Source organism: Aquarana catesbeiana, linkage group LG06, assembly GCF_042186555.1.
Source record: "Aquarana catesbeiana isolate 2022-GZ linkage group LG06, ASM4218655v1, whole genome shotgun sequence".
NCBI lineage: Eukaryota > Metazoa > Chordata > Amphibia > Anura > Ranidae > Aquarana > Aquarana catesbeiana.
The window spans coordinates 32526547-32553390 of record NC_133329.1 but is presented as its reverse complement, the minus strand read 5'-3'; the positions used below and the strand labels follow the sequence as shown (position 1 = coordinate 32553390).

The 26844-nt window shown below is 45.7% G+C and overlaps 1 protein-coding gene across 1 annotated transcript; it reads left to right on the top strand.

The window, feature by feature from the left end:
* Nucleotides 1–1081: 1081 nt before the first annotated feature.
* Nucleotides 1082–26726, top strand: LOC141148274 (microfibril-associated glycoprotein 4-like). The gene is made up of 6 exons (XM_073635550.1): nt 1082–1891; nt 10513–10591; nt 14471–14634; nt 18589–18685; nt 21678–21872; nt 25058–26726. The coding sequence occupies exons 1-6, from the start codon at nt 1886–1888 to the stop codon at nt 25306–25308; spliced, it is 792 nt and encodes a 263-aa protein (XP_073491651.1). The 5' UTR covers nt 1082–1885; the 3' UTR covers nt 25309–26726.
* The last annotated feature ends 118 nt before the right edge of the window (nt 26727–26844 follow it).

The following is a 26844-nucleotide window of genomic DNA, read 5'->3' as shown; positions in this document are numbered from 1 at the left end:
AGGGCTAGGTCTGTGGCGCGAATTAATAAGACCCGCATCCGCATTAATAAAGTAGTGGGGAGGTTTGTTGCTCAGAATGGGGGTATGGTGATCAGGCACAGAGAGTTAGAGACGAATGTTGGTCCCTATTTGAGGAAGGATGGAGTTCACCTCTCTAATGTGGGAATTGACCTCTGGTCTATGGGGTTACAGGAGGGGATCCAACGGGCCCTGCGGGTGTGGAGGTTCCCTCAAGTGTAAGGTTGTCACCCTTTCGGGCTGTGGCTGTGTTTTCTGTTGGTCTTTGACAGTGGGAGTAAACGGAGGTGATGAAAAAGGGGTGGGGGGCTCATCGGTAGTATGTGCCCCTCCGGTGTATTCCAGCAAAAAGGTTGATGGAATACTGTAATGGTTGCACTGCGGGAAGGGGGTTGCCTCTGAGCGGTTACAGCTGGAGGCCTATCAGGTTGGAAAAGGTCCCGCAGTGCATTTGTGATATATGTGGTGGAATGTGGGTCGCCGTCAGAGACCATCAGACTGGGGTTGAATAAGTTGTGTTATTAATGTTATATATATTTGTTATATATATATATCTTATTGGAGTTATTTATTTGGATTGTTTTAATAAAAGGCGGTTATGGCCATTTTACTCCAAAAAGTAAAGGTGTGGTCTCATTATTTTAGGTGGGTAAGTAATGGGGGTTTTGGAGTATAGGTGGATAACAGTGATAAAAATATGGGGACATTTGGACTACACTGGTCATGTCCAATTTCTGCATAATCTCCTTTACATTTTACAACAACAATGTAGTCTAAGAGCCTAGTAGCCTACCCAAATACCTTCAATGGGTATATATCCATGTAGGAAGACCCTCATACTGTGTAGTTGTCAGTATTTCTAAAGTCTGGAGAAGTCCAGATTATGAAACACGCTGCACAGTGTACAGAATGCTGGGAAATCCATGCCCAGGTGAAGGTTCAGCTAAGCTTCCAGTATTGCAGCAATATAGATAACTGGTGGTGTTCTCTCCAATGTTTGTTTTTGGCTTAGCTGATGAAATCCTTCTAACAATGGGGTGATTGAGCAATTCCGTTGTGTAGACGGATTATATAAACATCACCCCCCACATTCAGAACCACTATACTGGGAGAACCACTATACTGGGAGGAGAACCACTACATACTAGGAGGAGAACCACTATATACTGGGAAGAGAAGAATTATACTGGGAGGAGAACCACTATATACTAGTAGGAGAACCGCTATATACTGGGAGGAGAACCACTATACTGAGAGGAGAACCACTATACTGAGAGGAGAACCACTATATACTGGGAGGAGAACCGCTATACTGGGAGGAGAACCACTATACTGGGAGGAGAACCACTATACTGGGAGGAGAACCACTATATACTGGGAGAAGAACCACTATATACTGGGAGAAGAACCACTATACTGGGAGGAGAACCACAATATATTAGGAGGAGAACCACTATATACTGGGAGAAGAACCACTATATACTGGGAGAAGAACCACTATACTGAGAGGAGAACCACTATACTGAGAGGAGAACCACTATATACTGGGAGGAGAACCACTCTACTGAGAGGAGAACCACTATACTGAGAGGAGAACCACTATATACTGGGAGAAGAACCACTATACTGGGAGGAGAACCACAATATACTAGGAGGAGAACCACTATATACTGGGAGGAGAACCACTATACTGAGAGGAGAACCACTATACTGAGAGGAGAACCACTATACTGGGAGGAGAACCACTATATACTGGGAGGAGAACCACTATACTGGGAGGAGAACCACTATACTGGGAGGAGAACCACTATACTGGGAGGAGAACCACTATACTGGGAGGAGAACCACTATACTGGGAGGACGAACAATGCAGGTGAGTACGAGAGCGTGCTAGATGGTGACAATGTTTGAGTCGCAGGACGGGCTGAAAACAATTAGAAATCCTTGTGTTAATAATTAACTTATTATGAGTTTCAGCCGTCTATTTAGCTGTTTGAATGGAGTTCAACTCCATCTACAGAAAATACATTTAAAGCAAGCTTGTATTGCTGTATGTAGGTTGTAAGGTCAGACCAGGACCAGGACAAGGGGTGGACAGAAGGCACAGCTGCCCTGGGCACTGTGGTATCATGTGAGGTGGTGGAGGGGGGCACCTCCAGAAGATTCAGGGGATTTGTGTTGGGAGGGGGATTTTGGAGGGTGGCAGGGGATAAGAATTGTCCTAGGAGGGGAAATTAGGGGTTTGTGCTAGGAATGGTGATTTGGGGGGAGGTGTGTTGGGAGAGGGGATGGGGAAGAGGATTTCTGCTGGGGGGGGGGGGGGGTTGCGTTCGAAGAGCTGATATGGCAGAGGGGGGAGGGAATTTGTGCTTGGATGGGATATTTTTCTTTGGGGGGGGGGGGAGAATTTGTGCTAGTAGGGATGATTGGGGGGGGGGGGTAATTTTGCTAGGAGGGTAAATTTGGAGGATGATTTGTGCTAGTAGGGATGATTGGGTGATATTTATGCTAGGAGGGTAAATTTGGGGGATGATTTGTGCTAGTAGGGATCATTGGGGGGTATTTATGCTAAGAGGGTAAATTTGGGGGGATGATTTATGCTAGGAGGAGGGATTGGGGATGAGTTTTTGCTGGGAGGGGGGATTTGGAGTGAGGGGAGGGGAGGGGATTTGTGTTGAAGTTGGTAGGGTAGGGTGGCACGGGATAAGAATAGTTTCAGTGGGAAAAATTAGGGGTTTGTGCTAGGAATGGTAATTTGGGGGGATTTGTGTTAGGAGGGGGGTTGGGGAAGAGGATTTGTGCTGGGGGGGGGGGGGGGTGGTTGTGCTAGAAGAGGTTATATGGTAAAGGGGGAGGATATTTGTGCTAGGAGGGAATCTTTTTTTTTTGGGAGGGGGGGGGGTTGATTTGTGCTAGTAGGGATGATTGGGGGAATTTGTGCTAGGAGGGTATTGGGCATGAATTTGTGCTAAGGGGGGGGGGGTTTGGAGTGGGGGAGGGGAGGGGATTTGTGCTTGGAGGGGTGATTTTCTTTGAGGGGAGGATTTGTGCTGGGGTTATTTGGAGAGAGAGAGTATTTCAGCTTGAAGGGGGGATGGGGGAGGGCAAAGATTAGTGCTGGCAGGGGAGATTTGTACTGGGATTCATGCTTAGGGGTTAAACATGCAGATTAGTGTTCAATTTTTTTTGGGGGGGGGGGGGCGATTTTTACTGACACATAATGCTCATACAACTTGGGGGGGGTGGGGTGTCCTGGCACTGGGTCAGACTAAGACATAACAATCAAAAAAAAAATGTGTTGTGCTGTGAATATACTCAAACAAAAATGTATTAAAATAATCAAATCATGTAGTGCTCATACACTGATGAGAATAAAGTGCCATAAGTGCAAAAAAGATAATTCATCCATATATACATGTATATATAAACCCTATAAGTTTTTTTTTTTTGCCATCTGTGTTCCTTTGGGGAGATTTCCCTTCACTTCCTGTCCCATAAACAAAACAGGAAGTGAGAGGAAGTCTATTGAGACGAAACGTATGTCGGATTGGAGGACATAGCGGTGCTGTCAGCACGCCCGCTGACATACATGTAAAACTGTAAACATGTGCATTTATAAATAATATTATTCAGTAAAGTACCAAGTGAGGTATACAGATTGGATATTAAATTCAATTAAAGCGCCAAATATTCTGTGCAAAGCATAAAAAAATGCAAAAAAAGTTCATTCAAAATGACAAATCTTCAAATGTGGCAAAAAAATTGGTGAATGACATAGACAGAGGAATCCCAATTCCAAATACTGGTGGTGACACAGGTGCTCCACATGTGCTTAACCACTTGCCTACCGGGCACTTTTACCCCCTTCCTGCCCAAGCCAATTTTCAGCTTTCAGCGCTGTCACACTTTGAATGACAATTGTGCGGTCATCCAACACTGTACACAAATTATATTTCTATCATTTTTTTCCCCACAAATAGAGCTTTCTTTTGGTGGTATTTACATGAATCACTACTGGGTTTTTTTTATTTTTTGCTAAACAAACAAAAAAAGACTGAAAATTTTGAAAAAAACAAACAAAAGGTTTTTCATATTTTGTTATAAAATTTTGCAAACAGGCAATTTTTCTCCCTCACTGATGGGCACTGATGAGGTGGCACTGATAGGCACAGATAGGTTGCACAGATGGGCACTGATGAGGCTGCGATGATGGGTGGCACTGATGGGCCCTGATAGGCAGCACAGATAGGCAGCACTGGTGGGCACTGATTAGCAGCACTGATGAGCACTGATAGGTGGCACTGGTGGGAACTGATTGGCAGCACTGATAGGTGGCACTTGTGGGCACTGATTGGCAGCACTGATAGATGGCACTGGTGGGCACTGATTAGCAGCACTGATGAGCACTGATAGGTGGCACTGGTGGGCACTGATTGGCAGCACTGATGAACACTGATAGGTGGCACTCGTGGGCACTGATTGGCAGCACTGATAGATGGCACTGGTGGGCACTGATTGGCAGCACCAATGAACACTGATAGGTGGCACTAGTGGGCACTGATTGGCAGCACTAATGAACACTGATAGGTGGCACTGCTGGCCACTGATTGTCAGCACTGTTGAACACTGATAGGTGGCACTTGTGGGCACTGATTGGCAGCACTGATGAGCATTGATAGATGGCACTGGTGGGCACTGATTGGCAGCACTGATGAACATTCATAGGTGGCACTTGTGGGCACTGATTGGCAGCACTGATAGATGGCACTGGTGGGCACTGATTGGCAGCACCAATGAACACTGATAGGTGGCACTGGTGGGCACTGATTGGCAGCACTAATGAACACTGATAGGTGGCACTGCTGGGCACTGATTGTCAGCACTGTTGAACACTGATAGGTGGCATTTGTGGGCACTGATTGGCAGCACTGATGAGCACTGATAGATGGCACTGGGGGGGCACTGATTGGCAGCACTGATAAGCACTGATAGATGGCACTGGTGGGCACTGATTGGCAGCACTGATGAACACTGATAGGTGGCACTGGTGAGCACTGATTGGCAGCACTGATGAACACTGATAGGTGGCACTGGTGGGCACTGATTGGCAGCACTGATGAACACTGATGGATGGCACTGGTGGGCACTGATTGGCAGCACTGATAAGCACTGATAGATGGCACTGGTGGGCACTGATTGGTAGCACTGATGAACACTGATAGGTGGCACTGGGTACTGATTGGCAGCACTGATGAGCACTGATAGGTGGCACTGGTGGGCACTGATTGGCAGCACTGATGAACACTGATAGATGGCACTGGTGGGCAGTGATTAGCAGAACTGATGGGCAGTAAGGGGACCGATGTCCCTCTAACAGGAGGCTTTCTGTTAATGGCTTTCTTCTTTTCTTTATGCTGACAGCGTGAAGAGAAAAAAAAAAGCTGGTAACCGGCTTCTGTTTACTTGGCTGACAGCTGATCACATGGTAAAGAGCCGACTGTGATTGGCCCTTCACCCTGCTGTGTGATCAGCCGAGTCCCAAGGAGTCCCTCCCGGCATTTGTAGCCCATGCTGTAGCTGTCTTTCGCAGGCGTCAATATATATGGGTATATATACATATACCCTTATATATACCCACTGTGGGTATGCAGGTAACACTCACCTGACAGGATCTGTATGTTAGATGTGTCATCAAAAAGATCACCCGATAATGCAGCCGGTTGGTTGTCCTCATTCATTAAGCATACATATAAAAAAACAACACAATCGCTCATTGCGTAACTTCCCATTTTAAAAAATGTATTAAAAGAACGGTATTCTATTTACAAGTGTAAAAATTAATCCATCAGGCATTCAGAAATTACTGTCCTGCGCCACGGCGGGTGTGCTGACATCACCGCTATGTCCTCCAACCCGACGTATGTTTCGTCTCAATAGACGTCCTCTCACTTCCTGTTTTGTTTATGGGACAGGAAGTGAAGGGAAATCTCCCCAAAGGAAATCAGATGGCAAAAATAAAAAAAAAACATACAGAGTTTATAACACATTCTGACTATATACCAAATATAATGCCTTTAGTTCTACTTTAACCTTAAAGTGATTGTAAAGTCTCATTTAAAAAAAATAACAAACCTGCTCTATAGAGTGGTTTTGCACAGAGCAGCCCAGATCCTCCTCTTCTTTGCTGCTCCTGGCCCCTCCCTCCTGTCAAGTGCCCCTACAGCAAGCAGCTTAATATGGGTGCACCCGAGCTGAGCTGCAGCTCCCTGTGTCCATTCAGACACAGTGCTGCTGTTCGGCCCCACCACTTCTCTTCGCTGATTAGCTAACTGACTTTGATTGAAAGTCACGGGAGCCAATGGCGCCACTGCTGTGTCTCAGCCAATTAGGAGGGAGAGTCCCAGACGGCTGAGGCATTTGTGGACATCGCTGGACAGTGATGGGGCTCAGGTAAGTATTAGGAGGTGCTGGGGAGGCATGCTAGACACAGAATGCTTTTTACCTTAATGCATAGAATGATCTATCTATCTATCTATCTATCTATCTATCTATCTATCTATCTATCTATCTATCTATCTATCTATCTATCTATCTATCTATCTATCTATCTATCTATCTATCTATCTATCTATCTATTCTATCTATCTCATATATTGGTGCTAGGATTAGATAGTTAGATTTAGTGTTGGAGCTGTGTTCTTATAGGTAAATTTAGCTTGTCACACTGTAATCGGTGTGGTTTTAATTTTTTGTTTTAGATAAATTTAGTTGCTCACTGTATTCAGCGCAGCTGCCTTTGACTAGTTAGGTCTTCTCAGTGTCCTCCACTTCTGCCAGTTTGAAGGCTCCCTCTGCTGTCCAGTGAGCTGTGGGAATTTTCTGGATCATAGGTGTGGAGCTGGCATGGAAGTATAAATATTTATGCAGCTCTGGCCAATCTTAGAGAACTGGGCCCTGAAGGCTGCTGGAAGACTGTATATATATTCTCTGAGCACACTGAGCTCGGTGTCTTTTCCTGGAGAGAGTCAGTCCAGCCTGGAGGGAATGCTGCCCTGCTAGCATTTGCTTGCTGTTCATGAGGACTCAGATGGATGATCTGAGGGCCTGGATGCTGAAGCGACAGAGAGCTGACTAAGAGGCTGTCTGCTGATGATCTAGTCTGGTATCACTGGAGAAAAGTGTCAGTTGGAAGTTGGAAGGAGGCAACCAACTGTTCCTGGACATTTTGTGAGTACAGACTGCTAAGAGATCTTAGAGACTTTTGGGCTGCTGTCACTCCTCTTGTGCTAGAGAGTCAGCTGTGTGTTTGCTAAAATGGCTGGTGTCCTGAAGAGCTTAGTCTATCTAGTTCTCTGTGAAGGGACTTGCTGCTCTAAAGGAAAAAGCTTGTGTGGTGTTAACTGCTTCTACTACAAGCCAAGTCCATAGTCTGCTATATGCAAGGTCTTCTGCTTCAGCTTTTCAGAAAAGAGTTCACTGTCCTCAACCCAGGGCCAGTACAAGGGGTGGGCGGGAGGGGCGGCTGCCCTGGGCAGGGTGTGAGAGGAGTGTGGGAGGGGGCGCTGGGTTGCCGGCAGCAGCATGCATAGGGATCTGGGCAGAGAATATTTAGGTTATGGCTTCACTTAATGCTACAGCCTGCCCAAAAAGTGGGTTGAGGATGCGCCCATACATATTGCTTGCCTCCTCTCTACAGCGGCAACCACATCCTGGCACACAGGGAGAAGAATTCACTCTCCCGGGCTTGATTTCTCATTAGTCTGGCTGGCTGGATCGGGCTGTGACACTGAGAGATCCTCTACAGGTGGGCAGAGCAACGATGATAACACGACAGTGCTGTCCCTATCATTGCTTCCCGCCCCCTGCATTCATCACACAGCTCTCCCAGACTCCCAACATGAAGATCTCACAGGATGGATGTCAGTTTTCTTCCATGTGAGTCCCCACTGCTCTGCCTTCCAAACTGTGCCTGGCTGTGCTGTAAACCCGCCCTGTACTTTGCAGAGCAGGTTTACTAAAAGAGAAGAACAATTCTTATATATGTTGGGAATATATACTGGGACTTTTCATTTGCTAATGTTCTCTGCTGATCCATCTAGTACTTGTGTACGGGAAGGGGATCCAGTGCTTAACTAACCCACCCCAGCTGTCTCCTATTCTGAACACAGGATATGCCTCACTAACAGCAGTGTACTTACTATATTATTTGCCTGAAATAAGCTGGGTGCAATGAGAAAAAAAAACCTGTCCCTATTAGCCCAGCCTCCCGTCAGTCTATTGAGCCCTCCCCTGCTCTGTCAGCCTCACTTACCCAGCAAAGAGCTGGGGTGTTAGCTTAGAGCTCTGTACATGTGCAGACTGGGGACAAAGGATGGGGAAACATTATTTTAGCAAGCTGCAATTTCCATAGACTTTGTTGGGAATCAGAGCCCCCCTGTGTGTCAGAGCCCCCCTGCGTGTCAGAGCCCCCCTTCGTGTCAGAGCCCCCCTGCGTGTCAGAGCCCCCCTGCGTGTCAGAGCCCCCCTGTGTGTCAGAGCCCCCCTTCGTGTCAGAGCCCCCCTTCGTGTCAGAGCCCCCCTGCGTGTCAGAGCCCCCCCTGCGTGTCAGAGCCCCCCTTCGTGTCAGAGCCCCCCTGCGTGTCAGAGCCCCCCTTCGTGTCAGAGCCCCCCTGCGTGTCAGAGCCCCCCTTCGTGTCAGAGCCCCCCTGTGTGTCAGAGCTCCCCTGCGTGTCAGTGCCCCCCTTCGTGTCAGAGCCCCCCTGCGTGTCAGAGCCCCCCTTCGTGTCAGAGCCCCCCTGCGTGTCAGAGCCCCCTGTGTGTCAGAGCTCCCCTGCGTGTCAGAGCCCCCCTGCGTATCAGAGCCCCCCTGTGTGTCAGAGCCCCCCTGCATGTCAGAGCCCCCCTGCGTGTCAGAGCCCCCCAGTGTGTCAGAGCCCCCCTGCATGTCAGAGCCCCCCTGTGTGTCAGAGCCCCCCTGCATGTCAGAGCCCCCCTTCGTGTCAGAGCCCCCCTGCGTGTCAGAGCCCCCCTGCGTGTCAGAGCTCTCCTGAGTGTCAGAGCCCCCCTGCGTGTCAGAGCTCTCCTGAGTGTCAGAGCCCCCCTGCGTGTCAGAGCCCCCCTGCGTGTCAGAGCTCTCCTGAGTGTCAGAGCCCCCCTGCATGTCAGAGCCCCCCTGCGTGTCAGAGCCCCCCTGCATGTCAGAGCCCCCCTGCGTGTCAGAGCCCCCCTGTGTGTCAGAGCGTGTCCTCCTCATTCTCTTTCCCATGTTGACTTTAGACAGCAGAGCAGAAAGTAGAGGAGTCCAGTGTGCTGAAGTGTGAAGAATGAGTGATCCTGTTTTCCCTTGGCTAGTGAGTTTGGCTTCAACTTGTTAGTGTTGCTAAATCTGCTAGTACATCTAACACTACCCTCCTTCCCAGACTGACCATGCTGCTACCGGCTGTGCCTTCTGTGCTCCTTTATCCAGATTGGGGGCACTCTAATACAGGACGCGTGCCACTGGCCAGATCACCAGGTGAAAACTGAGGGGAAAAGCCTAAAATAAAACTAAAGCAGCCACCACATCTAATGATTGTTAAGCTGCAATATAGTAATAGTAATATATAGTATATATATTACTATTACTATTATGTTATTGGTATATATATTATTATATAGTATAGTAATATATAACATCTTGGGTTTTATACCAGTCCTCAGTTCATGCACACTAAAATATTGTAGATATTCTGAACAAGCACTAAAAGAAGTGGACCCTTCCTACCCTAAAAAACTTTATCCCTTCTGAACCCCATTTCCACAATCCTTAATAACTCTTTTTTATATCCATTCCCGTCCCGAGCTCTGCATCACTTGCTACTGAACCCTTGCACTGTAAATCTTTTTACGCCATACTCAATAAGTGAAAGCCACACCCAATTTTTGCCGCTCAACGCACTTTATCCTCTAGAAGCTGGGCCCAACTTATGATCCTGCACACCAACCCACTGCTTTTATAAAATACCCCTGTTGCTAATTCCTATACTCTGTACATTATTTCTGCTCTTGACCCTTGCACTTTATAATTTATCCAGTCCTGACTTTGCATTCTATAGGTAGGTATAATGATCAGGTGTGGTTATCAGACCAGACAGAAGATGATTGGTCATGCCCAACCCGGGGGGGGGGGGGCAATTTGGTATGTTCGCCCTGGGCACTGGGTGACCTTGTCCCGGCACTGCCTCAACCTGTACATAATTTCTGTTTTTAAAGTATCCCACTCAACTCCCCTAACCTCATCCACGTTCTCTAAAAATAAAAACAACAAAAACAGCACTAGATTGGTTACTGAGGAAAAGTGTGGCTGCGACCGTTTGCCTGGCCGTTTGCAGGGCAATCCCCCGGGGAAGAACCTGGGAAAAACTCCACTGGCTCCTACGGGAGTAAACGCTACAATTATATCCAGAGTAACAACTACTATAAAAAGTCACTAACCATTCTTCCTTCATCACGCAGCCCCTGTCTTTGGACCTGGCCTGGCTCCTGTTGTTCTGCTCGGCTCCTGTTATTGCAGCACCTCTCAACCAGAATCGGCGTGAGTAAAAATTTCCTCTCTTGTCTCTTCTCCCGATTAATTATAAAAATGTAAAATATTACTTTCTGCACTGGTGTACAATACTTCCATGAGTGTGTGTCAATGTTATCAAAGTGGAGTTCCACTCAAAAGTGAAACTTCCGCTTATCCATCTCCGCCCCCCCCCCCCCCCTCCGGTGCCACATTTGGCACCTTTCAGGGGGGAACGGGGACCTGTTTTTGACAGGTACTGCCCCCCACTTCTGGGAGGCTGGGCCGTGGCCTGATCTCCCAGAAGTTTGGCCCCCTCCTTCTTCCTCCGCCGCCAGACCAATTAGAAAGCGCGCTTCACGCATGCACAGTGGGGAACGGGCTGTGAAGCCGAAAGGCTTCAATGCCGGGTTCCATTACCAGGAATTGCGGCGGCTGGGGTGCCGACATGGCAGGTAAGTGTCCATATATTAAAAGTCAGCAGCTACAGTATTTGTAACTGCTGACTTTTCATTTTTCGTCGGAGGGCCGGACCTCCGCTTTAATGGCTTTGGTATTTTGAATGTCTGATAGTTGGAAGAATTAGTGAAAAAGGGACTTAAAGTGGAACTTTACACATAACAACTTGATAAAAAAATAATGTTTTTTAGCATTAAACATACATTCCACATGACCTGTGAAGGACTTAAACCCCCAGTCCCCTTAACCACCCCCTTAGACATACTCAAAACCCCTCCACTTCTCCCCACAAAAGACGTGACAAGGTGCTGGAGTAAATGGCCTTGACGGCCTTTTATTAACAAAATATAAAAATAAATAAATAACATTTTAAATAACTTTTTAATAATAAACTTTCTCAGTACTTATTAGGGTCTTGGAGGGGAACCCACCCACAGGTCACTGTAAAAACTTTGTAAAAACTTTTTGGTCTCCAGTCGCAAACCCCAGACTGTGAGACAGTAAACAACCTTCCCCAGTGACCTAACTTTACCCCTTCCGGGTTAACACCTCGTAACCGGAAGGTACATAACAAAGCCCATATTACATATGGGTACCGACCATGTAAAAACACCATAACATGAATCTCCTCCTCCTCACAGACCCAAACCACTGCCCAAGCTGACTCCATAGTCTCATGTTTAAAATAAGCACACAAGGGAGAGTGGGTGGGAATCTTTTCCCCGTCGCTCTCCACTGACGTCACTTCCCCCTTCTTCCTCCTAATCCTCTCCAGCACTTCCTTCTCTGCTACAGCCACTCCCCCTTTTTCTTAAAGGGGAAACAGCGTATGACAGCGTGACTGTGCAGTCCGCACATGTCATGCTGTCCCTGCGCTGATCCCCTTCAGTCCTCTGCTCCGGGACCTTCTTTAATAATTATGCTACCAAAATTAGTGTGTCCTGTAAATTTCCTCCAGCCTTGCTCCAGTTTCTTCTTGCTAAAGGCTGCCATTTTGCTGACGCCCAGAGCCCTGAGCAGCAGTAAATCTTTAGGCTGTCAGCAGATCGGCCTCTAGTAGCTCTAATTTTTGACACAATGTCAGAAATGGAGAGCAGCTGGGCAAGTGCAGAGCAGGGTGAGACAGTGTATTACTGGACTTTAAACAGCAATTATTTATAATGTTTTCCATAGCTGTACCTGCAAAAGGAGCCAGCCTGAAGTGATCTAGTAGGACTTAATTTTCTGATTAAAGTCCAAACCAGTACCATACAGCCATGGTTAAGGTGTACTGCCCCTGTGAGGTAAGGCCCATTTCCAAAAAGAAGTTAGGTAAGCAATAAAGTGCTGTACCATTCTCCCTTGCCTAAGGGTTGGACCCCTTCTGTGAAGTGAGGACCAGGTCAAAGTAGGGGTCAACCAAGGTGTAAAGTGTTGTACCAATCTCCCTTGGCTAAAGTTGAGCCCCCTTCATTGTGAAGTTAGGTTTGGGTCTAAGAAGGAGTCAGCAATATGGTAAAGTCATGAACTGTGCCCCCTTGGCTAAAGTTGCCCCCCTACTTAATGAGGGGCCATGTAAGCAGGTGCAGGCTACTTTCTCCACTGCAGGAGGTGCTCTTCTACAGTGGGACTGCAGTTGGAGAGGAAGTCAAAAGGTACAGGGTTTCTTCATGGTTTCCTGGGTCACTGGGAAAGCTATCCCATTGGATTCTGCAACCCCATGTTTCACTGGCAGCCATCTTGGATCAGGCAGAGCCTTTTTAAGGCACTCGCTCTCTGGTTTGGAGAGAATTTTGCAAGTTAGTAGAGTAGGGATAGGTAACCCCACTCAGTAGGGACAGAACTAGTGGCAGGGTAAGGTTTCTGATGAGGAAAGAAAGTGTAGGGTTCACAACTTCACTGTATATCTGCCTGCTTGGACAAAAGACAGCTAGGCCGCATTCTACTCCTCTCTACAGGTGCTGTCGGTTCAGCTGAATCTTGCTCTCTATACTCTGTCAGAACTGTGAGTGTTCTCGACCCACCTACAGCTCGGTCAAAGAAGGGGGTCAGCCAAGGGGTAAATTTATTTACCATTCTCAATTGGCTGAGGTTGGCCTACCCATTAATGGACATTTAGGTCCAAGATGTAGTCAGTCAAGGGTTAAAGTGCTGTACCATGTTCCCTTGGCTGATGTTGCCTCCCCCGTTAAATGAGATCTTGGTCAAAGAATGGGTCAACCAAGAATCAAAGTGCTGTACCATGCTTGGCTGAGGTTGGGCCCCCCTTTTGAAGTGAGGCCTAGCTCAAAAAAAGGGATTAGCCAAGGGGAAAAGTGCTGTACTGTGCTCCCTTAGCTGAGGTTGAATCCAAGTGGAAGTTCAGTCAAAATCTAAGGCTAAACCTTTTCCCACTCCCAATTCCAAACCTATTCTATCTAACCCATGTAAAGAAAAGATGTGCATACTTACCTATGCTGACGCCGCGGTCTGGTTCCATGATCAGCTGTCAACATTGACTTCAGTGTAGAGAATGGGAGGCTGACAATGGATTCTCTATAGGTGACCTCATCTTCCAGGCATTTACAGCCATTAATGTCAATTTTTCTTCTACACAAAAAACACCATTGGTAAGATCATGTGAGTGGACCAAAGTGGCTTCAAAGTGGGTAGTATACATATCTTTTCTTTACAGGGTTAGATAAAATAAGCTTTGAAAGGGGAATAGTTTTAGCCTTAGTTAGCTTTTGACTGAACTTCCACTTTAAGTGAGATCTGGGCCAAAGAAGCGGTCATCCAAGGGGTAAAGTGCTATACCATACTCCCATGGCTTGAGGTTGGAACCCCTTTGTGAAAAGAGGTCCAGGTCCAAGATGGAGTCAGCCATGAGGTAAAATGCTGTACTGTGCTATCTTGGCTGATATTTGTCCCCCCCCCCACCATTTTCATAAGGTTTGGCCAAGATCAATTAGTCCCGGCAATAACAGATCCCTGGTAAAGCTGAGTTCCAGATATTGATTTTTTTTTTTGCATGGTAACATTGGTCCAGCTTGGACCAAAGTGAGTATGCAAATACCGTACCTGTGGGACTGCTGTGGAAGAGGAGAATCCCCATAGTGGCCTCCACTACTACAGTGATTACTGCTGTCTTCTGGGTCCCATGCTGAGCAGACTCCCCTGCTGCATAATGAAAACCAGGGGTTGCTTGCTTAGCCTTATTCTTATTTATGGCAAGGTGTTTTCTAATTGGACAAGGTTGAGAGGCGGAGCAGTGACATCACAGCCTCCACCTTGTTGAATCAGAGAATGCTTTGCATTTATTGATAAAAATGCAACAAATTCAGTGATTTCCCGCTTCCGTGGGGATCCCACAGGTAGGGCACATACTTACATTGGTCCAAGCTGAACCAATTTACCAATCCCAAAAAATGCAACATCTGGAGTTCAGCTTTAAGGAAACAAAACACTCAACTCTATATTTTGTACTTCCAGTTAAAACTTGTGAACTATACCAGACCAGCCAACCTCTGGACTGCAAGGATGTATATGAGAGTGGTATGACCTCGGATGGAGTATATTTGATATTCCCCAAAGGATGTTATTCAATTCCAGTCCCAGTGTACTGCGACATGACCACTCCAAAGGGACCATGGACCGTAAGTAATGGGAGCAGACAAACACTTGTGTAGAGAACCATAGTGCACTTATCTTATGACCCCCTCCAACAGTAGAGTACCTAGTATATCTGGGGGCAAACCATTTTTTGAACCCCCCCCATACATTAGAATGATTTACGCAGAGATATCTACTTAGCATATTGATCTGCTTGATTCAGAGAGAATTTCTACTTCATAGTAAGGGTGGCCATACATTATTCTTTTTTATTTTGCTGGTTCAACCTGCGAGTTGAATGGAAAAAAAATTACCCCGATTCCACAATCCACACATGTGGATCAGGAGGAATCACTCCCACTGTGCTATTGTGTTCTGATGACAGTTGGCTATTGGCTGATTTAGACATGACCAGACACATTGGTTTGGCCATTTTTCTTGAGCCATGAATGACTTGGGGTGGGGGCCTAACTCATGTTTAACTGCTTCCCAACAGTATACCGTAGATATACGGAGGCAAATGGCTTCCCTGTGCAAAATGCCGCTGGTGACCTGCTCCCGCTGTGATTGGACACAGTGGGAGCCAATCGGCATGTCCGCCTGGACCCGCTGATCTTTGTATAGAGAGGCAGAATGATGGTCTGCCTATGTAAACAAGGCAGATCCCCGTTCTGTTAGTAGGGAAGGTAGAGATCCTGTGTTTCTGCTAAGCAGGAACACAGATCTGTGCCTTCCCACAGTTAAAGCACCTCCCCCACAGTTAGCAAGCATTCCCTAGGAACATATTTAACCCTTTGATCGCCCCTGATGTTAATCCCTTCCCAGCCAGTGTCATTAGTACAGTCACAGTGCATATTTTTAGCACTAATTATTGTATTAGTGTCGCTGGCCCCCAAAAAAGTGTCAGTTAGTGTCTGATTTGTCCACCGCAATGTCGCAGTCTCACAATAAGTCGCTGATCTCTGCTATTACTAGTAAAACAAAACAAATAAATAAATAAAAATTCCATAAATATATTCCATAGTTTGTAGACGCTATAACTTTTGCGCAAACCAATAAATATACGCTTATTGGGATTTGTTTTACCAAAAATATGTAGAAGAATACATATTGGCCTAAATTGATTAATTAATTCCCTTTTTTATTTTTACATTTTTTATTGGATATGTTTTATAGCAGAAAGTCGAAAATATTTGGTTTTTTTTTTCAAAATTGTCTTTTTTTTTTTTTTTTGTTTATAGTGCAAAAAATAAAAAACGCAGAGGTGATCAAATACCACCAAAAGGAAGCCCTATTTGTGGGGAAAAAGGAAATTTTATTTGTGCACAGCGTTGCAAGACCGCGCAATTGTCAGTTAAAGTACCGCAATGCCATTTCGCAAAAAAATGGCCTGGTTATGAAGGAGGAAAATCCTTCTGGGGCTGAAGGGGTTAATGTGATTGTAAAGGTAAAATAAAAATAAATAAATAAATAAACAACAAACATGAAAAGAGGAAAGGACGCTTGGGACTTTAAATGAGACGGTGACCTGGTAAAGTCGATTGCCTCCATCCCTCCATCTAAATGACGCGAGAGGCAAGGAGTTGGGACTTTGAATGAAGCACGTAGGTATACAAGTTTAATTTTTATTGGAAATCGGTATAGTAATGTATAATGGTGATCATAAATAAATAAATAATATCCAGTTCATATAAAGAAATGTACATACAATGAGGGCAGTTGGCCACATGACTGCAGACAATTGGTTTCTAAAAAAAACAAGTAGTACCCTTTGATGTTTCCAGCACTCACGGCCACTTTTGATTACTTCCACTTTGGGGGTTGCCCTCCCTGGATGTCATCCTTGCTGGGCCATGGGCCGTCCATGCCACCTCAGCTCCCGGGGCTGATGCCCTTAGGGGATCTCTGGCTCTTAGTGTCATACTCTTATCATGCAGGTACATTTTGTAAATACTTCAGAGAGTGGAGTCTATAAAGTTTTATCCAAAGTTTATTTACTTCTTACTTTTTTCTCCTTGGCAGGGCCAGACCATTAGAATTTATCTCCATTATATTACATTATTTATCCAATTCATGGGCATTAGACATGTGCAATTCGTTTAGTTCTGAATTCGTTTTTAAACGAATTTTGACAAATTCGTTAATTTCTGAAATTCCGAATTTCCAAATTTTCGAATTTCCGAATTTCGAATTTCCGAATTTCCGAATTTCGAATTTCCGAATTTCCGAATTTCGAATTTTCGAATTTTCAAATTTCCGAAGTTCTGAATTTCCGAAATTCGAAATTTTGGAAACTCGGAAATTCGAAATTTTGGAAATTTGAAATTCGGAAATTGTAAATTTCGTAAATTGGAAAATTTCGAAAATTCGAGATTCGAAAGTTCGGAAATTCTAAATTTTGGAAGTTCGGAAGTTCGGAAGTTCGGAAATTCAAAATTTCGGAAGTTCGTAAATTCGAAAATTCCAAAAAATTTGGAAATTTGAAAACCCAAAAATAAGAATGAAAATCTGAACATTCAAAAGAATAAAAATATGAAAGTTCGAAAACCCGAAAATCTGAAATAACTAACTATTAATAAATATTAAATTATAGGTATTGGAATTTCCTTTCAAATTTGGCTGTTAGTGATCGAGTACGAATTTATCCGAAGTTACGAATTATCTGAAATAACTAATGCCATATCTAAACAAATGGAACGTAACGATCTAATAATAATAAATAACAATAATAATAATAAAACCTTTTTATTATTATTATTTATTATTAATTTGTTCCATTCCATTTGTTTAGATGCGGCATTCCTTATTTTTCGGATATTTCGTAACTTCAGATAAATTTGTATTCGTTACGGTCACAAACAGCCAAATTTGAAAGGGAATTCCAATACCTATAATTTAATAGTTAGTTATTATTAGTTAGTTATTATTTAGAATTTTACTGATTTTCTTTCTTTTTTCAGATTTTCGAATTTTCGAACTCCGAAAATTCGAAATTCGAATTAGAAAATTTGGAAATTCGGAATTCTAAATTTGGAAATTTGGAATTCGCAAATTCGAAATTCAAAATTTGGAATTTCGAAATTCGGAAATTTGGAAATTTGGAATTTTGAAAATCCGAATTTTCGAATTTCAGAAAAAAGCAAAAAAACGAATGAAGCGAAAACAAAATTTTTTTTTGTCAGTGCACATGTCTAATGGGCATGCTCCCGAAGAGTGGATAAATCCACGAAATGCATAGAGCTATTACATGCCGTGTTCTCATGTATTACATGTTTTACTTGATACATTTTTTTGGTATACGTATTATGTGATACCAAATGTCTGCAATCATGTGGCCAACTGCCCCCATTATATGTACATTGATTTATATGAATTGTATTGGATATTATTTGTTTACTTATGATTACCATTATATATTACTATTCCGATTTCCAATAAAATTGAACTTGTATACCTACGTGCTTCATTAAAAGTCCCAAACTCCTTGCCTCTCGCATGTTATCTTTACCTGCTCTGTGTAAAGGTTTTGCACAGAGCAGCCCCAATCCTCCTCTTCTGGGGTCCCCCACCAGCGCTCCTGGCTACTCCCCCCTTGCTGAGTGCCCCCCCATAGCAAGCAGCTTTCTAAGGGGCACTCATGCATTGACACACATAGTGCAGCTTGGCCCTGCCCCTGCTCCCTCCTTACTGGCTGTGATTGACAGCAGCAGGAGCCAGTGGTTTCTGCTGCTGCCCTTGAGCCAGTGAGGAGGGGGAGAGAGAGAGAGCAGTGATGTTGCTCTGGTGCACAGCGGGGAATCAACATTGGTCTCAGGAAAGTATAAGGGGAGGCTAAGCGGGGGAGCTCAACACAGAAAGTTTTTTTTATCTTAATGCATAGAATGCAGTAAGGTAAAAAAAAACCTTCTGCCTTTAGAACCACTTTAACTAAAACCCGAAGCTTGTGCCTACAGATCAGCAGTGTAAAATAATCCAGTAATGTGATTCTTCTTCTCCAGGTATTTCAGAAAAGGTTTGATGGAAGTGAGAATTTTTTTCGAGGCTGGGAGGACTACAAGTTCGGATTCGGGCATGCCGACAAAGAGTATTGGCTGGGTAAGGCTTTCATTTTCCACCAGTATTATTGGACAGTTCCGTTATACACCAATCAGCCATAACATTATGACTACCCATCTAAAATTGAGTATGGCCCCCTTTTGCTAAAACAGCCCTGATCCATTGAGGCATGGACACCAAAGTAACATCCACATGAATGGCAGGATGGAAGGTTTCTCAGCAGAACATTGCCCAAAGCATCACACTGCCTCTGCCAACCTGCCTTCTTATATCGCATCCTGGTGCCATCTCTTCCCCAGGTAAGTGGCGCACACACCGGGCATCCACATGATGTAAAAGAAAACGTGATTCATCAGACCACCTTCTTCCATTGCTCCGTAGTCCAGTTCTGATGTTCATGTGACCATTGTAGAAGCTTTTGGCTGTGGACATGGGCCACCATGGGCTTCACAGCCCCATACACAAGAAACTGCAATGCACATTTTTTTCTGCAGTCACCACATCAACTTCATGGACAACATGTTCACTTGCCGCCTAATATATCCCACTCATTTTCAGATGCCATTGTAACAAGTGTAGCAAGGTCTCCCACCTTGTCCAGTCTAATGAAAACCTTTGAGGTCACAGACCGCTGACATCCTTCAATATGTAGTGGGTTGTGAGGCATACTGGGTGCATAGGTGATAAAAGTCATTGGGTGCCAGACATCTTTTTGGATGCAAAAGAGGTTTATTTCTTTTTAACAGTCCTTTTTATATTGTGCAGGGGAAAGAGGGTTAGGGCCATTACACCCTTAAGTAGTTACAATTTCAATAGGCAGACACCGAGACTTCAATAGGAGGACAGCCGTGCAGGGAAAGGCCCCAGCAAGGTGCCACTTCTGCACGTACAGGTCTCCTATGGCAACAGTACTTAACAGTTCCTAGTTCAAATGTAACAGTTCTTTCAGCTTTACTACAACTTCTACTTGTAGTTCTTCAGCCCCTTGAGCTCCTGGTCTCTCAACTGGACCCTCTGATTCACTGAATCCCTGAGCTCCTCAAGGCTTTTCCGGTGGTATCTGTCTCAAACGTCACCCACGCTTCTCTGCTGGGTCCCTAGCTTGACACTCTAGATACCTCTCAAGCTTCACCCCCGTTGACCGGCTCGGTCCCTGGCTTGACACACAAGGCTGCTCTGCAAGCGTCACCTCCGCTGGTTGGGTCCATGACTTGATCACCGCCTGAAGTTTCCCAATTCTCCACCGCGCCCGTTCAGTGAGAATTTTGCTCCGGTACTTTTGTTTCAGTTATTCACTGTAGCCCCTGGTAATAAGGTGATTGGTCCCTTAGTGGCGAAAGCTTCCCTTCTACTTCCAACCACGACTGGTTCTCCGCCCGGCAAAACCGTTGCTTCTGGTTGGACTGCAAGCCACAGTCCCAACCCTGCGCTGCCCTCTTACTTCTGGATAGGCCGTCACACAGCCTGGCAGCCAGATGCCCCTGGGATAGGCCCAATCTCGACACGTCTAGACACACGTCTACCCAGACAGCCGTCCAGGTGGCACAGAACCCCAATCACCTGACCTCACCCAAATGTATAGGTACTTTCAGCAGGCCATGGGATTCAAAGAAAACCCCTGCCCATTGGCTGAGAAGCCCTATATATCCATAATCTGACCCTGAGTTGTCCTTCTCATATCTAATACCTCCAAGTGCTCGGCCACCTGGTGGTAGAAGAGAAAAGTACAACAAGGCCAAACTAAGTGAGAAATCAATGGATCCCCTAGCAATTAACTACAGTAGCTACTCCCGACAAGGAATTTGGTGAGAAGCTCCCTGACTAAACCCCAGGGCTCTACATGAGATATTCCCTTTACCTGTCAGTGGTCATAATCGGTGATCGTTGTGTATATACACCTACGTGTGGAGACACGATAATAAAAACTAAGAAAATATAAATTCTGATTTTTTTATGTAACTATGTAAACCCAAGAACACAAATGTAATGTATTGCAGCTTAGAAGTGGTGGCTGCATTGGTCTTTTTAATTTTCAGGATATTTCCTGGTGATTCTGCCAGTAACACACTTCCTGCTCTAGGGTGACAATGCTCACTCACCTCTATGGAGGAGCAGAGCTGTCACTATAGGACAAGAAATGCGTTAGGACTACAGAGCAGCTACCTATCCCCTCAGGTCCATAACATGGACTGTAGTCCTGTTATGGACTTCCTGGAGTCCTGTAGCCCTCACAGATGGCTGGTAACAAATTTTAACTAATATCAGTGCAACACAGGAAGTTATCAGCTGACTAGCTTTCCAGCAGGATCAACAAGACTTTTGTTGCCCTTATTGAACATATAGAACAAAATGGTATATTTATAGCTCCAGGAATTATCTGTATTGCATACCAACATTGGTCCAGCTTGGTCCAATGTATATATCATACCAAGGTCCGCCATCGGGGGGGACAGCCCATACACATGTAGGGGGCCCAGGTGCCCTGAGGGGCCCGGGCCCCAACCAACGAGTTGTTGCTGATATTTAGTAGTAAGTACAATTTGTTGTGGGTACGAGCCCAGGACCCTAAACCAAAGAATTGTTAATTTACTGTATAGTAACAGCCAGGGCTTTTTTTCTGGTGGAATGTGCCAGAATGGTGTTTTCTTTCTCTGATTGGATGAGGTGGAGAGGAGGGGCAGTCATGATTTACACCCTGTCCAATCAGAGAACGCCATGCATTCATTGAAAAAAAAAAAAAGTCTTTCTATGAATGCTAAGCGAGCGACCCCCCCCCCCCATGGCCGGTGTGCAGTGGAGCTGCACTATAGTAGTAAAGGCTTTACTCCAATCTGGAGAACCAGAGCCTTATTCAGAAAGTGATGCAATAATGGTTCCCCTTCAAAAAAATCTTTACTTTATTGGTATCACAGCCAACATGTTTCAGGTTTTAATACCTCCCCTTCATCAGGGTTTATATGTGAAGGCAAATTACTGGTGTAAATCAATAAGTGTATTGGTGTAGATGTGAAACCTTTTTTTTCTGGCACAGGTTTGGAGAACATCTACCACCTCACCCTGCAGAGGTCCTACCGTCTGCGCATCGACATGACAGATTTTGACAATGACTCCCGTTTTGTGATCTACAATAAATTTGCCCTCTCACCGCTCGCCATCTCTGCTGAGGAAGACAACTACAAACTGTTCATTGACGGGTTTGAGGAAGGAGATCCATCCAGACCGGCTGGTGAGTAACCAAACCAGGATTATAGATGGTTGGCTACTTCTGTTTTTGGAGTACAAGATGGAAGGATGCATGGAGGAAGGAAGGAAGGAAGGAAGAGAGAGGGAAGGTAGGGATGGATTGATCGAAAGAAAATATTGTGAATGGATGAATAGAAGGAAAATTGACAGATAGACAGAAGAAGATGGGGCTGAATGAATATATTGATGGAAAATGGACAGAATGATGGATGAAAGGAAAGAATAAATTGATGGTAAATGAACAAAAGGATGAATGGATCAATGACATGGATGAACAGTAGGATTGATGGAAAGAAAATAGATGGATTCATGGAAGGATGGATGGATGGAAAATAAAACAACGGATGGATGGATGGATGGATGGATGGAGAGAAGAATGTATGGAAAGAAGATGGATGGATAGATGGATGACTAGAAGGATGGATGGATGGAAAGAAGATGGATGGGATGGATGGAAGGAAAGAATACATGGATGGAAAATTAAAGAAAGGATAAATGGATGTATGGCATAGATGGACAAATGGACAGAAGAATAGATGGAAAGAAAATGGATGGAAGGGTGGGTGGATGCATGGAAGGAAATGTAGCACTACCCCCTTAAGAGCCGCTGGATAGGATGGGTCCTCTGTTCTTTGCCTCAACCTTCTAAAGAACCTCAGCCCCTCTGACTCACCAGGTTCAGTGTATAAACATACAATATCACAGTAAATCAATGAAATTAATATTTGGTACCCATTAGCAGTGTTATATCAAAGAAAACAGGCACCAAACCAGGAAGTAAAGGCAAACTATATATATATATATATATAGTCACCCAATATGGTTGATAAATGGGCTAGCAAAAAATGATAATAACACAATTTAGCATACAAAGTTATTATCAGTAAGTACTAGGCATACAATGAAATTTGGCATCCGGATCAGCATAAACAGTAGCAAAGTCACCTCAAGTGCAGCAGTGAGCAATAGTAAAGTTTAATCTACTGAATGCTGGAGCTATACCGCCAGAGTGCATTTATGGCAGCAATACTAGTCCGGCTGGATATGCACTGTTCAAAAGCAAAGCATACAGGTGGTAGAGGGGGCAGGAGAACAAAGGTGGTCTGCAGAATAATTATTGCAGGAGAGGCAGTCCTTTGAGATTTTCTACCAGCCATCGTTGGGGCCCTTTAAGAGCGTTGGTGCACTTAACAACAGTCCCAGTTAGCCTGCATGCAATATAGGCACGGTATAGTCTCGGCACAGGTGCAAGGTAGATGTGGTTCAGATGTGGTAAAGGTTCAGTGTAATGCGGTGTAGGGTTGGTATAGGTGCAGTCTAGATTTGGAAGAAGTGCAGTATAGAGTGAAGTATGGGTGCGGTATGGATTGGGTACACTTGGTGTCGTGCTCTCAGTGGCTCAGTCATTGCTAGCGGTATAAGCAACAGGTGAATAGCCCTTTCACTGTAGAAGGGGGGCCCCCTCAGTTTCTCCACGAAAGCCTCCGGTGATCAGCGGTGGGAAGCAGAGGGTAAATGGACACTCCACTCTTCCTTGAGGTGCTGCAATGTGGAAGGTGCTGCACTGCGCCCAGGTGTTCTCACTCCCAGTCTCAGGCTGGGATCTCCATTGGTATGGTAAATATCCATACAGAGTAGAGTTGCCACTTCATCCCTTTAAACCCTAACACATATTAATTACACAGGTTTTGTGGCTAATTGAATGCAGATAAGGCACCAAGTGGGTTTAATTAACATCTTAATCAGCCACAGAACCTGTGTAATTAATATGTGTTTGGGTTTAAAGGGATGAGGTGGCAACCCTAATACAGAGGTGTTCTCTCCAGAAGCGGACTGACCCATTGGGCACTGCCAGAGGGCCCGGGGCCATTGAGAGGCTCTTCAACAGATGAACTCTAGCACAGGAAGCGCCTGTAATAATAACTGTCACCACGTGGCACTCGCTTCTCCCCACTGGCTTCTCCTTCCCTCCTGTCCACCCCAGGTGCTTGTACTTGACATCACCTGGGATGGACGAGAAGAGCGGAGGTGCAGCGCACGCCGCGTGGTGACAGTTCCTTTTACAGGCAACGGGTGAGACACCAGGGCTGCCATCGGTGGGGGGCAGCCAGTACACATGTAGGGGGCCCGGGCCCCAACAGGACAGCCTGCACACCACGCCGAGCTACTGACCCCCCCTCCTTCTCCTCGGCTCCGGTGTTCTCATAGACAGGAGGGGGAGGGTGGGACGGGGGACATTGCACTGCTAGAGCTGGCTGATGATGTGAGGACTGTCACATGGAGGAGTGATGATAGAGGGGGGAGGGGATTTGTGCTGGGGGGTGAGGAGATTTTAGGTCCTCTCTCCTCCCAAAGCACCCTCCAGCACAAATATTCTTACCCCCCAAATCAAAGAGATGCTGCCTGCCACAGAGGACCCCCCCATGGCATCCTCCTGTGTCCCCCCCCATGGCATCCCCCTGTGTCCTCCCCCAACAACATCCTTCTGTGTTCCCCCATGGCACCCCCCTGTGCCGTCCACCCACGGCATCCTCCTGTGTCCCCCCCTAAGGCATCCGCCTGTGTTCTCGCCCCGCGGTGTCCTCCTGTCCCCCCATGGCACCCCCCTGTGTCTTCCCCCACAGCATCTTCCTGTGTCTCCCACATGGCATCCCCCTGTGTCGTTGTGCCCCACGGCATCCCCATGTGTCATTGTCCCCCACGGAATCCTCCTGTGTCCCCTCCCCCAAGGCATCCTCCTCTGTCCCCCTCCCACGGCATCCCCCTGTGTCCTCCCCTCTTAAAGCACCCCCAGTACAAATCCTCTTACTCCCCCAAATCAAAGAGATGCTGCCCGCCACAGAGGCCCTTTTTCTTCCCCCCATGGTGTACCCCAGTGTCCCCCTCCCACTGTGCCCTCCTGTGCTCCTGTGTCCCCCCCACAGCAACCTCCTGTGCTCCCCCATGGCATGCCCCTGTGCCCCCCCACGGTGCCCCCCTGTGTCCTCCCCCCCACGTGAGGACACAGGGGGCCCCATGATCTTCTATTGCCCGGGGGCCCCATGAGTTATCAGTCTGCCCCTGGTTCTATCTCTCTCTACTCTCCCCTTTACTCTTTGGTCATACTTCTGATTAATACTTAGGTGACAGAAATCTCCAGTGAACTAAATGTTGTTTTCCTTTGAACAGGCAATTCTCTCTGGAACCAAAAAGACATGAATTTCTCCACCCATGATCACGATAGGGATAGGCATTCCGGAAACTGTGCCAGTATGTTCAAGGCAGGATCCTGGTACAACGCCTGCCACAGCACCAACCTGAACGGTCTATACCTGGGAGGCCTGAATGAGCAATACGCCATTGGCATGACCTGGTCTTCATGGCGAGGGCAGAAATACTCCCTGAAGAGCACCCAGATGAAGATAGCCGCCAATCAGTGAACTGAAGATTGTATGCACCTTCATAGCACTGGAAGGGGTTTCTGCTGAGAACTTTGCAATATAAATATTTTTAAGCATGTCTCAACTCAAAAAACTGCAATAAATGATAGATGTCCAGTGCTTAGATGTGGTGGATGCATCAGTCTTCTTCTATTGGATTTTCTCCCTTTATTTTTACCTGGTGATCCTGCCAGCAACACACTTCCCGTATGAGGGTGACAACACCCACTCCCTGTATCAGTGGGGGAGCAGCGTTGTCACACTAGGACAGGAAGTGGGTTAGGACTGTAGAATACCTCCCCCATTCCTCATCTCCACTGCATAGAAAGGAGGTGTTCATTAGTCCGCAGAGAAAGCAGGGAACCACATAACTGATAACGGTGCAGCACATTCAAACAGCAGAGCTGACAAGATTTCTGTCAGGATAAAAAAGTATTTTTTTGTACTCATTGAACAGAAACACTTTTGTTCTGTCGCACTTATATGTATTTTTTTGTGATGTATTGAAAGCTTTTTGCTCTTTAATAGAGTGCATGCTCACTGTGCCCTCCCAGTGTAGTCTTTCATTATTATCAGGAGCCAGCTAGCAGGACAGTCTCCCGATAATGTGACTACTGTGACAACCAATCACAGTGGTCCCATGATTGGGAAGCTTGTCCCACCCTGGGGGGCGTATACTGTAGACCCATTTAAAGAGACAACGAGGCTAGATGGGAAAGGGTTAATAGACCAAAAGGGAGCAAATAAGAGACATTCAGGTTTGTTAGGGTTTCCGTACACTTTAATGGAATCCTGCAGTGTGGAAGAGCAGTGAGGCTGCCACTGAAGATCCCTTCTGAAGATACTAATTCCCTGGTTGTCATGCTGATCCTTGGCTTCAGTCTTTTCTCAGTAATTGCCCTGGAACCAGTGTGGAGATCAGGAGTTGGTGATTTCAATTTATGATTTGCACGCCTCTTCTGGTCAGGCAACATGCATTTTTAGAAAAGGAGCAACCATAACTTTAAAAGCTAAAGGGATTTGGAATCAAGATCTTGGGGACCTTTGTGCTTTTGCCACCCCTCTGGTGCTAGAGAGAGTCAGCTGTGGGTCTAGTTAAAGGGGACACCGGCTGGTGTGATAAAGAGCTTTGTCCATCTGATTTTCCTACTTAAAGGGACTTTGCTCTTGTGGCTCTAAGAAAGAAGTTTATAGTAACCACTATTACTACTACTACTACTACTACTACTACTACTACTACTACTACTACTACTACTACCTTAAAGCTGAAGTCTACTGTTTGCTACAAACACAGACTTTAATATAGCTTGTCCCGAAAGAATACCTAAGTCCTCAAGTTGTATATTGTTTCTGGAGTATCCCACCTAATTCCCTCAACCCTATCCAATCTCTCCTAAAATAAAACAACAAAAACATCACCCCTAGACTGGTCATTGAAGAAACGTGTGAATGAGCCTGTGTTCCTGGCTGCGGGGAAAAGCATGTGGGTAAAACCTGGACCATATTCCTGCGGCTCCTAAGGGAGTATCACTACAT

Coding starts and splice junctions, on each gene's coding strand:
- LOC141148274 (XM_073635550.1), top strand. Junction 14,635..18,588: donor CTCCAAAGGGACCATGGACC/GTAAGTAATGGG, acceptor CTTCTTCTCCAG/GTATTTCAGAAAAGGTTTGA. Junction 21,873..25,057: donor AGATCCATCCAGACCGGCTG/GTGAGTAACCAA, acceptor TCCTTTGAACAG/GCAATTCTCTCTGGAACCAA.